An 18,884-nucleotide genomic window follows, 5' to 3' on the forward strand; every position below is an offset into this window, starting at 1 on the left:
AGTACATATACATACACACACATTAAAAGTATTTTAATATATGTATATATATAATAGTAATTATATTCCTTATAAATGAATCTAATATATATAAAGTATATATATTAAAAGACATTACAAGTTAATTAATAATTATAATTTTATGAATTAATTTAATTAACTATACGGATTTATCCTTAATTACATAAAATTAAAAAAAAAACATAACTTGGTTTCAAACTATTCTAATCTCACAACTTCTCTTAAGCTTTGCATATTATAAGTTTATATAAACAAAAGTGTATATATTATAATTAATAATTTTATATGTTATAATTTTTTTTAATTTTAATACAAAATAGAAAGTAAATATATTTATATTTAAAGTGTATATATACTAAAATTATTTTAGTATATATATAGTAGTAATTATATTTTTTATAAATGAACTCAATATATATAATGTATATATTAAAAAACATTTCAAGTTAATTAATAATTATAGTTTAATAAATTAATTTAATTAACATATATGTTTGTATTTAATTAATGAAATTAAAAAAAATAGTTAGATTCAAAAACTATTCTAATCTCAAAGACTCTCTTTAAGTATATATATTATGAGTTATAATTTTTGTAATATTAATACAAAGTAAAAAGTAACTATATTTATATTAGAAGTATATATATAATAGTAATTATAATCCTTTGTAATATGATATGATATTCATATTATTTAAACATAATTTATAATCTAATAATTTTTTAATTGAAATATTTTAATGTAATCACATTAATAATTTGAGTAACCAGACTTTTTAATATATTTGTCAGCTTTTAATAAATATATTAATGTTGATTATTTTTAATTTAATCATTTAAATAACAACAAAATATATATAAACAGGTATTGGGATCGAGTTCGAGGTGGGTACCCGTGTAACTTGAATAGTAACATAATCGGGTTCAGGTAGCGGGTACCCAAGAGGTACTACCCCGAACCTGATATGGGTAGTGAAATCACTATCCGAACCCGTCCTAAACTTGATTATAGGGTATCTTAATCCGATATAACCGGGTTGGATACCTGTGGGTATCTTATAATAGGGTATGCATTGCCATCCCTACACATTAATATGTAATTCCAATACAGTGAACATGATGTGGAACATGGTGGACTTTTTCTTTTTCCTCTCTTTTTCTTTCATCGAATGATATGAATCAGTGACATAGTATTAGTTGGAGCTACTATCTTAATAAAGCTGCATAGTACTTTGTGATAGCTATGCTTTTGGACCCCTCTTCCCTTTACCATTCTCCAGGTTGATCTACTTGAGCCAGTTTCGCATTTCTTAGATGCTGCCCGTGAAAGTTTGTCTCAGGAATATTTTGTAGCCTCTGATGCGCACAAAGCAAATAATTCTACTGTGTCTCCCTTCAGGTCATGTACTTCAAGACTACATTCACACATGGATACATGCTTCTTGATGTCTTGAAGTATTCATAACTATGGTTAAGTCCATGTAAGCTATGTATTTCCAACTTTTCACGTTTCCCTATATTGCGGATGTAGCCATGTAATTTGCACCTCAAGCAGGCATGTTGTTTGAGTACAATCCTGGGAAAAACTTACAGAAGTTAAGGTAAACATGTTAAATATGGGTTTGCATCTGGAACTCACATTTGAATCTGGGCAACATAGTCTGTACTCTGTAGGCGGCTGGATTCAAGTAAATTTTTGCAAACAATTATTTACTCTTTTGTGTGTGTTGGGGTGGGGGGGGTAGGGGACAGCATATGGGCTAGTGAATGAGCCCTTTAAGTTGGTGATATATGTGCTTGTCTTCTTCTGATGCTTCTGGCTGTTAAATTTTACTTTATAAAACAGAAATTTGACGACCATTTTTTTTTTGTCTTTTGCTTTTTCAGGAGTTCACCCCTGATGCTGGAAGGTACAATGTTATTTGGATTCAGTGGTGCATTGGTCATCTCACAGATGACGACTTTGTCTCATTTTTTAAGAGAGCAAAGGTGAATAAATCTTCTTCTTGAGACAGAACTTACTTTTTATTTGACATGTTGTGCTGTGTGGAAGTGCATGGAAAGATCAAAATTATGTATTGAAATTTTCTTGCCTGCTGTCTACTATACATTCGAAGTGCCTTGTTCTGATTTTTGAATTATGAACTGTCAGATCATTGCAATGGTATCTCAAATTTTCCTTTTCCAAATTTATTGCTTCATGCTTTCTCTCTTGTAACGTCTTTTAAACCTTCTCACAGCTATAGGAATTAAGGTTGTCTAGAGAACACAACATAGCAAACACCGGAAGGATGATATCGTCAAACTCTTTTTTCTTTTTGCCCTTTCTTTTTGCAATGTGTCGTGTTGTTCATTCTATTCTTCTTCCTGCTAGGTAACTAGCGCATTTGATGGGTTAGTTTGGAGTGTTTGGGCCCATCCCTAGCACCACAGAAACAAGGCTGGATAATACTTTATAATTCATACAGCTATTTTGCTATCATCCGTTTTCTCACCTTACAAAAGCTTGTGACCAAATTTTGTTGTGCCTTGTGCATTGAAATAAGATTTAAGAAATGATGGTAGGTTGACTTTTGTCCCTTAAGTTTGTAAATGGTGGGAAATAAAATTAAATCTAGAAAGTGCCATATTCATTTCATTTTTTCCAGGTGCTGTTAAGCATAACCTTTTACACTGCCTTCAATGTATTTTCATCAAAATTAAGCAAAACATATTAATAATAAAAATCTCCAACAAGGAAATTCTTGGGCATGTGTATGTGTATGTAATTTGGAGACCTGATCTCTAAGTTGTGTCCTGGAAAGAACCTTGTTGAAAATTATTATTCTTGCATATATGATTTAAAAGATTCTAATTTGCATTTTAATTTGATATACTAATGAATTTGTTGATTCCAGGTAGGCCTTAAACCTGGTGGATTCTTTGTCCTGAAAGAGAACATTGCTAGAAACGGTATTGTCTTTATGACTCTTTGATTTTTCTAAGCATGTTTGTTTGCCCTCCCTCCCTCTCTCCCTCCCCTTTTTAAGAAGTGCTCAAGTTTTGTTTAAAGTATTCCTCAAACTTTCTTATGTTTTGGTATTCTGTTGTAAATTTTCGTGAAGCTGTTTTTTTTTTTTGGAAATGCCGCATGTCATCTCACGTATGAGAAGACATAAAGTTGCTTTTTTGAGCTGATATTACTTTTTAACTTCGTCTTATTATGTAATTATCTGCCCTCTACAACTTTGAAGTAAAATAATAGTTTATAATAATAGATGTTCAATTAAAAGATAAATGGATAAAGGAATTTTTAAGCTCCATTTACACAATCCATTGCTTGATACTAAGGGAAGCAGCAAGTTTTTGTTTTATGCATTCCTCAAACTTTCTTATTTTTTGGTATCTTGCGGTAAAATTTTCATAAAGTTGCTTTCTAGAGCTGATATAACTGATTAACTTTGTTTTATTATGTATTCATCTGCCCGCTACTGCTTGAAGTATACTAGTTAATGTTTTAAATGTTTAATTAAGGATAAATGGGTAAAGGAATATTTAAGCTCCATTGTCTTATTTCGTTGCTTGATACCAAGGGAAACAGCCAAAAAGTGTTGCAACTTATAATTCGCAGGTTCAGGATGAGTTTCATCTACTCAAATGGGTATGGGGTATAATTTTATTATGCCACCTATTTGGGACACCTTTTGGTAACACTGTCTATACAACTTTCTTCACTGAAAATTCATGATGTAGTGGGGAAGTAGAAACAATAACAAGAAACCAAAACAGTGAACAAAACCAGAACAAAGGTTAAAATTGAGGTAAAACCGAAGTCGTAACAAGTTACAAGCCAGTAAGGCCAATTGTCGAGCATCTTAAGGTTAAATAAACAAGTCACTCCCATCTCATCTGTAATAGATTGATTCAAACCAGCTAGATAACGAGAAGTCAACTGCTCATTAGTCTCTTTCAAACCAACCCTAGGGAAAGGTCGTTGAAACCTGAATGAAATTTCTCATTCAACTCCATTTAATCAGCAGCGGAAATTGCCTCCTCATCTTCATTTTCATGTGTTCCCAAGTGTTGATTTTGGCTTGCCTGGATGTGTTTGCTGCTCGTCAACTCTCTTCCACCATTGAAGTGCACGCAGTCCCTTCAACTTAAGCTTCACAAACAGCACCTTTCTTTGTTCTGCCATTGGTTTCTACTAAAAATAATTTTCGAAACTATCTTTCTGATCTGAATAATCTTTTGCATGCATCTTTTTCCGGAAGTCATCTACCTTAATTCTAACTCCACCACCATTGAAGTCTAGGCATGTAACAATCAGCCTTCCAATCTACCACAAACAGCACTATTTGCTGGTCGAGCATTATGAAAGGGGTTTTTATCCTCTCCATATTCAATTTCATCCTCAAGAACACCTACCGGTAAACCGAAAGGGTCAGTATTGCCTTGTGGATTCTCCATACAGGCTCCCATTGGTTCCTGTCACTTTAAAGCTTGCACAGCCTGCAACAAATCTTCAATCATACCCATCAACTCAGCCAGTTCTATTTGCCGGTCTTGATTTCTTTTCCACGTCCGCTAACAAGTCCTCTACCACGATTAGCCATGGTTTATAAGCTAAAATCCTAGTTCAACTTTAAGATCTCTTCATCTGATACCACTTTGATGTAGTATGGAAGTAGAAACAACAAAAACAAAAGAAAAACAATGACGAAAACCAGAACAAAGGCTAAAATTGATCTTAAGATCATAGTAGGAACAAGTTAAAGCTGTCTAAAGTTACAGCAGCTTTTAATTGTAGCCCTTCGATACAAACAACCCCATCTAATCCTAGCCATTCAAACTAATTAAAAATGATCACATGCTAATCACGACACATGACTAGATAGAAAACATAATTACCAACTTTTAACTAAAGTAAAACATAATAAAATAACCAATTGGAGAAAAATTTAAGAATGCTCTTGCATAGCCTTGCCCAACAATTAAACTTGCCTAAGGCTTGACTTAACCTAGGACTTAAGTCTCATAATTTGCTTGCATTCAACTCACAAAATACTTGGATTCGATCAGATTATTGTTGAGTTATTCTTGAGCTCAAGTGACCAATCGAGTCTAGTTCAAGTGTTTATATTACTCAGTCAAGATAGTTCAAGAGCGTAATCAACTTTTAATTTTTTTAATATATTTTAAAATTCCATGTATGTAATACTCATATAAAACTAAATAATACAAAGATCAATCAAGTCCAGCTTGGAGGTCTCAGACATATGTACTTTCCGAAAAAATGTTCAAGTTGAGCTTCAGGTCTTAGTTTTGTAATTGAGTCGTGTCATCTTCAAGCTTATCATTTTGTCAACTTGATTTGGCTCAGTTATGCACCTAGACTTTAACCAACTCAAACTGACTAAAAAGGTTACTGAATTGAAAGTTGAGACAGGGACAACTCAAACACAAAGTAATCTGGAATTCTAAATATCGAATTCTTAATCAGACTCAACTTCCATTTTTGTAATCTGCTGTGGTATCTTAAATGTGCTCAAAGTTCTTAAAGTTCTTAAAGTTTTTGTAATCAGACAGGGACAATTTTGTAATCTGCTGTGGTATCTTAAATGGTGCTCAAAGTTCTTAATCAGACTCAACTTCCATTTTTTTGATTCTGAAAAACAAAACCACCTTCACTGGCTAAAATAAAGTGGGAATCAATTCAGTATGGTACAATTTATAGATATGGTACATTTATAGAAATGCTGAATCATTTGTCACTGGCTAACATATTAATTTCAATTCAGACATCGAATTTTGTGATTAGAAATGAAGCAGCTGAATATGGGTATTAAGTGGAAGAATTGGTTTAGCTTTTCAAAAGGATAGGATAGAAGCAGAATTATGCTTTGAGCAAAGAGAGAAGAAGGAGCCACTACGAAGCTCGACTTGAACATCGCAAGCAAGTAAAAGTTCTTTAAGGCTTTTAATGCTCTTTATTTTTTTTTAAATGAAATTGTTAACATTGAATAGTAGATGATTGGGTAGTAGAAATGAGAGGTTGGTGTTGTTAATGCTTTAGGGGACTTAAATTAGAAAGTAGTAGACTACAGAACTTTTAGAGAAATCTAGGGGGAAACAGCTATATATGTAAATTCATTAGATTGGATTTGGTATCAGAAGATTTAAGGGATTTATTCATTTATTTATTTATTTGGGGGTAAGATGGGCAATTTAGAGGCATGAGGGGTTGGGGGGGGAGGGATAAAAGTCCAAAAATTATAAGGAGAAAGATAAGGAAGGAGGTTAGTGGTGGGATGCAGGCTCTGTTTTGGAGAAGTGGCCTCATGACAGGAAAATTCAGACAAGTTAGGTGAAAAAAGTTAGATAAGGTGAAGAGTTGGACTTTGTTTAATGTGCTGGGCAAAGATGGTGTGTAGGGGGTAGAAGGCTAGGACTTTGACACTATTGTTGTCAGAAGGGGCTTTATGTGTTGTTGAGGGGGTGATCATGGTAGTGAACTTGTAACTTTAGGAAGAATCCAGAAGTGGTAACATCCTACCCTATCGATCAAGGATTCATGAACTGGATTCAATTACAGATGTTAAGCGTGAAATTAGTTTGGAAATGGGTTCGGTTGCAACTCAATTAGGACTTTGTACTGCAGCAATAACCATTGGCATTACCTGTAATAATAACTAAAAGATTTACTTGAGCTTTCAGTTCTTCAATCTCGTCTTGAAAAGTGCTCAATGCATCCCTTGTCTCATCACTCAGGATATTATTCATCTCGGACAGTTCTCATTAGACTGTCTCAATTTCATCAATTCCTTCACGGGGAACCATTTGAGCTTTTACTGTGGCCACTACGGCCTCTGGCTCATATCCTCTGATGGTCCTCTAGTGCACTCCACGTGGTCATCATTTGTACACTTTAAATCAGCACCTCTCGCTCGTGTTCTGATACTAACTGTTACGAACTACACTATTTCGCCTAAATATACAATAGTCTATGCGGCACTTGAGTGGACGCTTCCACGCAAGTCAACCAATACTCGGTTATATCTAATCCAACATTAATAATAACAACAAATCAGACTAAGAGAACTCGTATCAAAATCAAAAGGCATACCGAATGCTATATGTGTAACCACTGAGTTATAAAAAGGAAAAGTGCTTTATTAATATAAAATTAATTACAAAGAGATCGAGATAGGTCATCGTCAGGCCATAGGGACAGCCTTATATGATTCACTACAAATATACCCTTACCAATGAAGCAGGCTAACAATCCGCTGATTGTTCATTTTCTATAAAGAGTTTACGAGATTTTATAAGTATTCTATTAATAATCATTACAATGCTTGAAGTAAGGATATTTCTTTTCTAAAAGATCTCCTTTCTAAAAATTTGACAAGTATTTGTGAAAGTATCACCACGAGCCATTACATTGTTTGAAAGAGGAACATTTCCCTTAGAGGTATAAAAGACTCAAGCTCCAAGATAATTCTACGCTATCATAATCCGATACAAGGTTGGCTCATGACACAATGGCCAGCTCGTTCATCCTTGTTATAGCCGTTAGTGCACAGAAAAAGTTTTCTGTGATTTGCAATCCTGTTTTGTTGGTTTTATTTTTCCTAGGCTAGAACTGTGGGAGTGATTTTGTGATGAGTATAAATATCATTTGTAACAGTTGTTGCAATTGATTTTTTCCCTGATCAATGAAAAGTATATTTCCTTTCTCTCCCGCATGACTCTGTTTTCTTCTTCTTCATTTTAGCCTTCTTTGCAGAAATACTTTTAAGTTTCTTAAAATCCTTTCAGGAACAAAGCAAATGAAAGGTGCAAATTACTGTGTTTTGTGGATTTGGTGTTTATCAATCACCAAATGAAGATTATTTTTAGCTCACTTCCATGGTCTCTTGCTGGCCTGGAGATACGGTATACTCAGGTTTAAAGCAAAGGAAATTGTGTGTTGGTTATGTTGATGTTTGGTGCCTGATCTTTGCAATGAGGAAGCTGAAATTACATTGAATCTGGTTGCTTGGGATATTTGTTTTACTACAGGTCTTATGCGATGGTCATTGGGATTAATATGTTTCAAGCTACTGGTTTTTCTTATCCACTTTTTGATGGCTATAAATTAAGTCTTCTCAAAAGCTGACTTGATAAGAGTACTTCCATCCAGTCATGCACGACCAACTTATTGCAGTGGTCCTATGATTTAATCAACTGGATTGCCATTAAGGTTACTATTTTCAAGCCATAAGTTTTTTCTGCAACGTGCTTTGCAGTTCTCATGTGTCTATTTATTATTTGCTCCATTGACAACTCTTCATTATCCTTTTTTGATCAAAAAATTTAAATTTTATTTTTTAAATTAAAAATGTATATATATATATATATATAAATTATTTATATATTTCCTTCTACTTTCTCATTGCCACAATTGGACTATAAGCAGCAAGAAATTTTCATTTTGGCCCAATAGGAGCAAGAACTGAAAAATACATGTTCTTGATTTTCTGCAAAATACGATTTGAATCATGCAAGCATAAGTGTTGAAAGTGTAGAAAGTTCTAACCCTAACAATACGGAAGTGTAGAAAGTTTACGGTTGATTTAAGTCTCATATAATAAACAAATTGCAAGTCTACGTCGCAATCTGATCCATTATTTTTTATAGGGCTTTTTGTGGTTAGAAATCTACAAATATAAAGAAAAAAAATTGTAAAATTGCCAATAAAACTAATTGATGTATCGATTTAGATAAGATAATTTTGAGTATAGAAATGCTTTTCGGTAAAAGTTGTAGTCTATAAACTTAAACAAATATTAAATCAGAGTGCAGGAACAATTAGAATACTAATTCCACATAATAGCACCTATAAATGTGAAATTGTAGATCCAAGAATTTTTCAACTAATTTCTTTGTATTCAGTCAAGGGTTTTTTTTCGTCTAATTCTTGTTGCTGGTGAAATTGTAGACACATCCCTCTCATTTACCCTCATGCATCCAGTCATGTCAATTGCTGGTAAAAAATAATTGTAGCGAGTTGTGCACGGTGAAGTTATTGCAGTTGGCCATGTGACCCTTCAAATCGACAAGCTACTAGTTTTTCTTGTAACGTGCTTTCCAATTCCCTTCTAGTCATCATTACTCAATTGACTATCTTTTGGATTCACACGTCCAATTTGAATATGCAGGACATTCCTTGACTTTTGATTGCTTTTCCATATTAATTGACAAATGATACTTGAATAACATATTCCAATGACCCAAGATATGGGACTTCCTAGTTGTCAATTGCGATGTCCAAAATTGAAGACCCTGAAACTAGTGCACTGTCCTGGCGGATTCAGATCACTACTAACTTCCCAATTCCATGATTAAGATCACAACTATGCAAAATTGAATCTGGCTGGTCCCATTGGGCTTCCTCTTTTAAAACCTAAGTTTGATTCCAGTCCTACTTATAAATAATGTTAAGAGATTTAATTTTAATGAATAATATTTAAATTAAATCATAATTTTAATATAATATAATTTACATCTAAATTTAGATATATATAATAAAACTTAAGAGTTCAAATCAAATTACACTCTTTTATCTGACCTACTCAACTGTTTATAAATTAATATAAATAATATTTTTTACCGATCCCACTTTATATATAAATTAATAATCTACTTATAGATCAAAATTTTATACACACATATATATATGACTCAATTAGGAAGTTTTAATAAAATATGACTCTAATGTTACTTGTTTCGTCTTGAAATTGATATCTTATTGACTTTATCTCTAATTTTTCTTAGTGCATTACAAAGGTCTGGTGTAGTGTTCTCGTATGGTAAGAGAAAATTATGCAATGTGATGGTTGCTTGAGTGCATCTTTGCACGAGACAAGCTCTAGTATAGAACTATCATCTTCAACTTCATTTTCTTTATTATTTCTCATGTCGTTCTCAATAATTTGCTTGTCACTCAACAACTTTGAAGGTGGCTCATTTTCTCCTTGGTAGTTTAAAAGGTACTCAATATCTATTTTATCACAATACTTCAACTATTTGATTAGAACATGTAATTGTTAAATTTGTCTATCATGTGAGCGTTGATCCAAATTTTTTGAAGTCACGTTATCCATACACCTAATTTTACAATGTTGAAAACAATTTGCAATTGTACCATTTGTTGACCAAGCTGAGATTGCAAGATTCATTATATCCAAAACATTTATCTTTTTTGGATTTGAGATTTCAATTTCATAACCCTCTAAAAGATTTCGATAAAATTGAAGATGATAATGCATCTCGATAGAATAATAATAATTTGTAATTCGATAATATTCGTATAATCACAATACAGAGTACATGTATTAAGTTTAATGTTTTGAGGAAAAAAAAAAGATATCTAGATAAATTAATTTTTTATTAATTAATGTATAAATTAATAAATTATTAATTTATTAATTCAATAATATCTTAATTAATTAATAAATTTTCATGATTCCAAAGGTATTAATTTATAGAGATTTTATTATTGTATTTTAAGCAAGTGTTAGATTCCTTTGTTTAACATATAGATTAATAAAAGAAGGAAAGCAAAGATTGGATATCAAGCTTATATTGACAATATTCCTTTTTACTTTCTCATTGCCATAATTGAACTATAAGCAGCAAGAATTTTTCATTTTGGCCCATAAGGAGCAAGAACTGAAAAATACATGTTCTTGTTTATTGCAAAATACGATTTGAATCATGCAAGCTAGTAATGAACAACCACTAGTTTCGGGCCTAAAGAAACCCAGAATAGGCTAATCAAATATTATGCAAGATAAATAATCAATTGTAGTTCCGTCAGTGGAGCTATTAATTATGCCAGCGATCGCCACATCACACTGAATTTTTACTTGTTGATGTTCCATAACAGTGTAGGCAATCTTCCATAAGAATCTGCTAGGACCTCTCAATCTCTCTGATCTGGTTTCTCCTAAAACAGAATGTGTTGCTTGGCACCACTGTACATGTTGAAGCTGCCTTTATAAATTATGATAGCAGAGGGGAAAATTACGACAACCGACCCATAGGCAGGTCTAATACTGTGTTCATAGAAAGCAAAAGCACGAAGTAGGTTGACTGTTTTGGTTCCTATTTGACGTCACATATTCAAATCCAATCCCTTTCACACAGTTTTTTCTCTGATCCTTAGCTCACGTTACCCCCTTTTCTCAAGGTTTTTAAGTTCTAACCCTAACAATACACTAGAAGTGTAGAAAGTTTGTGGTTGACATGAGTCTCATATAATAAACAAATTCTACCGTTCAACCCAAATTGCAAGTTTACATCGCAATCTGGTCTTTTGGTCTTTTGTTTTCAATAGGACATTTTGTCGTTAGAAATGATCTACCGTCCAACCCAAAGTATAGGTTTACATTGCAGTCTTGTCCATTGTTTTCAATAGGGTATTTTGTGATTAGAAATCAACCGATATAAAGAAAAGACATGTAAAATACTGTTATCTATATACAGCAAGAAGGATTACTATGAGATATTTATAAAAGAGAGATAGCCGTTGATTCACTCTACGCTAATTTTTATTTAATAAATTAATAAAATAATAAAAATGAATATAAAATAAGATAATAATAAAAGCACATAAAAAATAGTATCTACAGCCTCTTCCTTCAATCATCTCTCTCCATCTGCCAAAATTTCTTTCTCTGTTTGAGATGGATATCAAGTCCATCCTTCATGAACACCACTTGCTCTGTGATGAATATGATGAATCACGGGGACTTTGTGATATGTGCAATCAGGAAATTTGTGGTATGGCTTATTGTTGTGAAAGATGCGAGTTTTCATTGCATGATTCTTGCGTTCATCAACAGCTACCTCCTCAGATAAGTGCACATCCTTGCCATCCCCAACACAATCTTTCTCTCGTAGGGTCAAATCACATGGATTACATATGTGATAAATGTTTCAATCTTTCTCGAGGCTATAGATATCATTGCAAAGAGTGTCATTTTAGCCTTGGGTATCAATGTGCTTTTTCAACTAATGATGAGAAAAATAGACTCAATGGCGAGACATTTAAAAAAATTGGTGGTTTTACCCTCTTTAATTATAGGAGAGTGAGAAAGTATGAGTATATATGTAGTTGGTGTGAGAACCATTTGTCTGGAATGTCTTATGCTTGTTTTGACAATGGTGCTTATACCTGCTTCCACGATTCCTGCTTAATCAAATTGCCTCCCATAATATTCAAACACTCATTTCATCCATCACACCCTCTTCAATTATGCAACAGTCACTTTGATAATGGGTTGTGCAATGCTTGCAACCTACCAATATGGGAGTTCAGAAAAGCCTACTGTTGTAGAAAATGTAAATTTCACCTTCATGTTCGTTGTGCTAAACTACGACCCAGTCTCAAGGTTGAATTACATGAGCATGATCTTACCTTTTTTCGAATAAAAGCTAATAGCGCAACCCACCTATGCAGGGTATGTGGTTTTAATTTTGATGCTATAGGGGACGAAAGTGCTTTTTATCGTTGTGTCCATTGTAATTTCAATTACCATTTCAAATGTCTTACAATACCACATTCTACTTCGCACAAGTATCATAGGCATGATCTGATGCTTATGGATTCATTTATAGAAGATGTTTCTGAAGAATATTATTGTGATATATGTGAAGAAGAAAGAAAACCCAAGCACAGTGTTTATTGTTGCAAGAAATGCAAATTTATTGCTCACATCGAATGTGCACTCAATAAGGTAAGGAGACATTTACTCTCTCTCTGAAGAAATTTAATAAATGTTTTTTTCATTAGATAAACTATTAATTATTTGATCATAGGTCACATATAATGTGCCCCTTAGAAAATTTTGATGCTAATATTTTTACTTCCCTAGGTTGTGGATACGAAACTTGATCAAAGTTCGACCTCTAGTCTGTTGGATAGTGAAGCTTCAACATTGAAGGTGATGGAATTGGATCTTTTATATTGATATTATTATGATGTTTTCACTTGCCAATAATTTGTTTTTTTGAAGTTTACATCGCTTAAGGTCTTCTATTCCTTGGATTTATATATTATAAAGATTGTTTAGTAATAAACACCATTTACATTTTTGAATAAAATTCAATGAAAAAAAACTAAAAAATGTAAATAATATAAGTAAAAAACCTCTACTTATGTAGCAGTATTCAAAATTGATTTGGAGACGGCTTTAGTCAAAATATTGAATGTTGAATAAATTAAAAACACTTACGTGCATCATGTTAATTTATGAACATATATATTTGATTATTTAATTATTGCTTCTATATTTTAGTTTTATCTTAAATTTTCATTTCTTGTACTTTTTAAACAAAAATAAAGAGTAAATTTTACTATTAATCTTGACCTATTTGTAATTTTTTGTTTTCATTCATCCATTTTGAATTTATTTCAAATCCATTTGTATATTAACATGCCAATAAAATATAGATGGAATTTGTCACGTAAATTTCACATATTATGTGAATTATGTGAATGTAGTCACATGGACGTAACTGTAGTACTTAGATGGCAATTCCGTTCCATATTTAATAGTGTATTGATGGATAGATGAAATTAAAATAATTTCAAAAAGACATAAATGGAAAAATTCGAGTTTGTTTAGTCATGGATGAAAATAAAATTATGACAATGTTATAAACTAAGGATGCACTTTACCTAAAAAATGGAGGAAGATTAATAACTTTCTTCACTCAACTTGGTCGTGCAGGTGCAGATTGAACATTTTGATCATCAACATCCCTTAAGCTATAATGGGGCAATTGAACAGAATGAAAGTCTTCTTTGCATTGCTTGCCGCCAAGAAATTTTTGATCAACACTATGCTTGTGAAGATTGTAAATACTACTTACATGAAACGTGCACTACATTGTTGTATGAGGTGTCACACCCTCTTCATTGCCAGCATCCTCTCAAGCTTGTCACGGATATAGTTGAATTCACATGTCATGGATGTAGGGAACATTCTGATGGGTTTGCTTACATGTGCCTTCCATGTGATTTCCACCTTGATGTGAAATGTGCTACCACTCCAATCCCACCTAAAAATGATGGGCAAAAGCTGAAAGAGATGGAGAAAGTTTCCAAGTTTTGCCCTTTCAACCAAAATCATAAGCTAGACTTCTTCAACCGTAGACCCAATCTTAAAGATTTGGCTTTGGAATGCGATGCTTGCAAGTTACCAATCTTGGGTCCAGGTTATACATGTCGTGATTGTTTCAATATCAAAATTCATGAATCTTGTCTTGCATTTATTCGGGAGATGCAACACACATTTCATCCGTTACACCCGCTTCATCCACAAATCGGCGATTGGGAAAATTGTTCTGCCTGTAGATTTAAAATCATTGAAAGTATCGGTTATAGTTGTCGGCAGTGTGATTTCCACCTTCATCTTCATTGTGCTAATTCCCTGAAGCTGGCCTTAAAAGTTAAGTCTCACATGCATAATCTTTATTATTTTGGACCAAATTATGAGAAATCTTACCAATTATGTAACAAATGCAAAAGTTACATTGGTAAGGAACCTTTCTACTATTGCGTGGAGTGCAATATGAATTTGCACTTAAAATGTGTTCCCATACCATGTTCAATTAAATCCAAATGTCACATGCATCGTTTGACTCTTAAAGATCATTTTGTGGAAGATGATTCTGGAGAATACTATTGCGACATCTGCGAAGAAGAAAGGAACTCAAAAAATCATTGCTATTATTGTGAAGAGTGTGCTGGACAATTTGTTGCTCACATCGAGTGCGCGCTTCTTATAGTAAGTTTATCACTATCATTTTCTCTGTAGAATTTTTCTATATCATATTATTGAATTTTCTAAAGGAAAATAAGAATCTAAATTACACATCACATGATCGTATCCACCATCTCTTTGATTGATTGGACTTTATTAATGGTTAAAGTACCTCATAGGTCCATATACTATAGATTTTTCGTTCAACTAATCTTTTTTCCCAAAATTGGTTAATTTAATCTCTGTACTTTGAGATTTTATGTAATGGAGTCATTTTACTTAACTTCATCCAAATTAACCATTAGTGGTACTGGTGACGCACTGACATGTCAGATAAAAAAAAATTGACCATGTGGCATTTTTTTCTTTCCTCCTTTTTCTTTGCTCATATGTTCAAAACTACATTGTTTTAGAGTACTATTTAAAGCGGATTTAGTTTTTTATTTTTCATTTTCCTTTTTATCCTTCTCTTTAGCTTTCTTCTCTCCCTAGATTTCGACCCCTAAATGCAAATTCTGGCTATCGATCACTAGTAATATGAAAATCTAATAAAAAATAAAAAAATTAGTTTTTTGGCCTTATTTCCCATAATTAGGATAGCTTTTTCAAAATCTATCTCGATTTTTCTAGATCTAAAATCATAAACTTGTAAAAAAGAAGCTTGTTTCTTTCCATTGCTGTGTCCTCAACTTGATGTTAATGATCAAGGGTTGTGTTTTTCATGTTGTAGGATTTTGAATTCGGAGATGGAAATTTTCATGAATTTTCCATCTTGAAAGATGCTGGCTCACCTATTGAGAGTTCCTCTATGGATAAGTTGCTTTCCCAACCCCATGCTGAAGTTTACTTGAACCAAAACAGAATGGTAGTTAAGTCCTATATAAGTTATTTTAAAGATCTCATCTTTTATGCGAAAATGAATTTTATTTTACGAATAGTTGAATGAAAGAAAAGTTTCACGATTTTGTGGGTGCCATTGTCGTTGCAGAAGTATTGGGTGAATGAGAAGTTAAACAAATACTGCTTCATGTTGTTTGCAAGAGATCTTTCAATCAGTTGGGTAGAAGAGCACCGTTATTGGCGTTGGTCATACCAAAAAGAAACAAACAGGTTAGCGTAGATTTATTATCCATTGAGAATCCTTACTTCATAGTTCTAGCTTGACAGCTTTCTTAATCCACAAACTTTTGATTTTGTAGCGATGTGTTGATTGATGTTGTCGAACTTCTAAAGGTGTGTTGGCTAGAAATGAATGTGAAATTCAATGTAAAAAAGCTCTCACTGGGAACTTTGTATGGAGTTATGTTTGTGTTTAAGTTGACAGATGAAGCATATGGATGGGGATGTCCAGTGAACTTTGGATTCACTCTTCCAAATGGGGACAAGGTTGAACGCAAGGAAAATTTGATGACCAAGCCGAGAGGAGTATGGATAGAAATCCCTGTCGGAGAATTTACAACTTCATCCGAAATTGTTGGAGAATTACATATTTGCTGTCACCAATATGATGAATTGAATTGGAAAGGAGGACTTATTGTTAAAGGAGTTGCTATTCTACCAAAGAATTAAGTTATAAATTAGTATTTTGTCATAATAAATCTGAAAGTACTGTAGTTTTTTTGTTTGTTCATAATCTTGCAAATTCTAATATGACATGAACTTGAAAGGAACCAACTCATCCAATAATCACCTCAACACTTGAACCAGTTTTCCGGTTCTCATTATACAATATAGGTTCCATGCTAAATGCAACAAACAAGCTCATTGATTTTTTTGATATTTTTTATTAGATTTTTTGACCACCAGTGACTAGTGGTTGGCTGTCGAAATCTGGGTTTGGGGATCATAATCTAGAATAAATTATTGGATAGAGAGCGAAAAAGGAAAGAAGGAACAATGAAAAAAAAAACTAAATGTCCTTTAAATAGTAGGCTTAAAATAACTAGTTTTGGACAAATAAGAGAAAAAAGAAAAAGAAAAACCATGTGATCAATTTTATTTTTTTAGTTGAACATGTCAACGTTAGCATTTTTTGACATGTCAGCTCGTCGTTAGCACCACTAATAATTAATTTGGATGGAGTTAGATAGAGAGAATCAATAGTACAAAATCTAGGTAAGAGGGACTAAATTAATCAGTTTTGGATAGACAGACTAAATTGATAAAAAAAAAAATCTTTAATATAGGTATCTATGAGGTACTTTGACCATTAATGAATTCCAATCAACCAAAGAGGTGATGGATATGATCATGTAATGTGTATGTGTAATTGAGATTCTTATTTTCCTTCAAAAAAATTCAATAATGTAGTATAAAAGAAATCTATAAAGAGAAAAAATAATTGTTCACGCCTCAACATTTCCTGAAACCTTTTCAGCACTTTGAAGCTTTGTCCATTAATTAATCGCCTTGTTTCAAGCATGTTCTCATAGTAACAAAAGTCTTTACACTGTATAGAACCTTTTGTTTCTTTTTGACCTCCTGTAATCTTGAGCAAGGCTGATTGTGTATATAGTGGAGCATAGTTGTGTACATAGGGAGATGCATGCTTAAGCTACAGGGATGGTTTTTGTTCACTTGCCTTTTTGTATATTGATTTTGCTTAAGGCATAAAGGTATAGAATTTCAAAAAAAAGATATAAAATTGTGGTATTAGCATCTTGATAGCCACATTTGGAATAAAAAGGTAGCAATTAAAAGAAGCATTTTATCCTTAATGATGAGCAAGCTTTTTTTAGCCTTTTTCATTTTTATATTCTCTCAATAATTTCCTTCTTTAAATAAATAAAAACAATGTTGACAGGGCATGAAGCACATGCCATTTTCTTGTTTTTGGTATAAAGGCCTGAGGGAATCTTTGTTTAGGTTTTGTATTTAAACACACTCTCTCATCAAGAGGCTAGTAGTTGATCATCTCTCTTTCTTCATCTACCTAAATTTCTTTCTTTGTTTGTTTGAGAAAACAAAGTAGAGACTATTCTGCTATGGGGATATTCTATACTTGTTTTCGATAGAAATTTAGTACCTCCTCAAGTCCTCAACTGTCTTGGTGATGCAAAAAGGGGGTTGTAGCTAGAAATAAACCACAAAAAATATGCAAGCAAGGCTGTTGATGTGAATGATTTAGCTTGGTTTGGGTTATACAAGGCGTAACGATTCTTTGAACGTCAAATACACTTTTCTATATTTAAGCTTATTCTTCATAATGTGTAGGATTGTAGGGCATTTTATTCAATTATATTTTGGTTAGATTGTAGAGAAAAGAAAGCTAGAGAAAAAGACAACGGAGAGAAACATTTTTTGACAATGATTCAAAATTTAATTTCATTAATAAGTTAAAGAATTATAGCAAACTGTCAAAAAGGTCAAAAAAAACTTTTTTCTGCTTCTTTTATTCTCTCTTGGCTAGAAGAGATGTGCATTCTTGAACCAGTGATTTGCAAATAAGTGACTACTTTTCCTGTATACCTTTGAGTTGAATGACCATGTACTTATCAATTATGTATATTTCAACAAATTTATGTTAATATTCAAGTTTCTAATATTTGAACGAGTGTATATTTGATGCATTAATAGTGTCTATAAGATACATTGTCAGTGCATTAAATATGAATCCTATTTAAATAGATTAAGAGTACATAGTTAAGAATTGCAGAGAGCTTAATTTGAGATAATAGCTTTTTGTATGAAAAAAGAAAAAGAAGATTTGGCTTTTTTTTTTTATTTGTTTTTGTTAATTTTATTATGTCAGCTTGATTTTATGTCAACAACCTTGTCAATTCATTATGGTTAGTAATCAACAGTTTTAATAACAATGCTTCCTAACATAAAGTTTAAAGGGGAAAATAAGAGATTGCAAACTCAAAACCTTGATGTCTTTTAGGCTTTTCTTGTTTCTTTGTCCTTTTGTATTTGTTGTTTTAGTTATAAAATTGTGGAAGTAGCATCTTGATTGCCACATTTTCGATAAAAAAGTACCAATTTAAAAAAACATTTTATCTTTAATGATAAGTAAGTTTTCTTTGACTTTTTTCTTTTTCTTGAAAGACAAAGACAATAGTATTCCAT

At 32.5% G+C, this 18,884-nt stretch overlaps 1 protein-coding gene and 1 pseudogene across 1 annotated transcript; both read left to right on the forward strand.

The window, feature by feature from the left end:
• The window catches only part of LOC108662476, a 72,098-nt pseudogene that overhangs the window by 18,739 nt on the left and 34,475 nt on the right, over positions 1 to 18,884 (forward strand).
• LOC18595127 lies at positions 11,970 to 16,440 on the forward strand. The gene is made up of 6 exons (XM_018122933.1): positions 11,970 to 12,785; positions 12,924 to 12,992; positions 13,782 to 14,840; positions 15,547 to 15,681; positions 15,805 to 15,926; positions 16,016 to 16,440. The coding sequence occupies exons 1-6, from the start codon at positions 12,189 to 12,191 to the stop codon at positions 16,383 to 16,385; spliced, it is 2,352 nt and encodes a 783-aa protein (XP_017978422.1). The 5' UTR covers positions 11,970 to 12,188; the 3' UTR covers positions 16,386 to 16,440.

This window comes from Theobroma cacao, chromosome 6, assembly GCF_000208745.1.
Source record: "Theobroma cacao cultivar B97-61/B2 chromosome 6, Criollo_cocoa_genome_V2, whole genome shotgun sequence".
NCBI classification, from domain to species: Eukaryota; Viridiplantae; Streptophyta; class Magnoliopsida; order Malvales; family Malvaceae; genus Theobroma; species Theobroma cacao.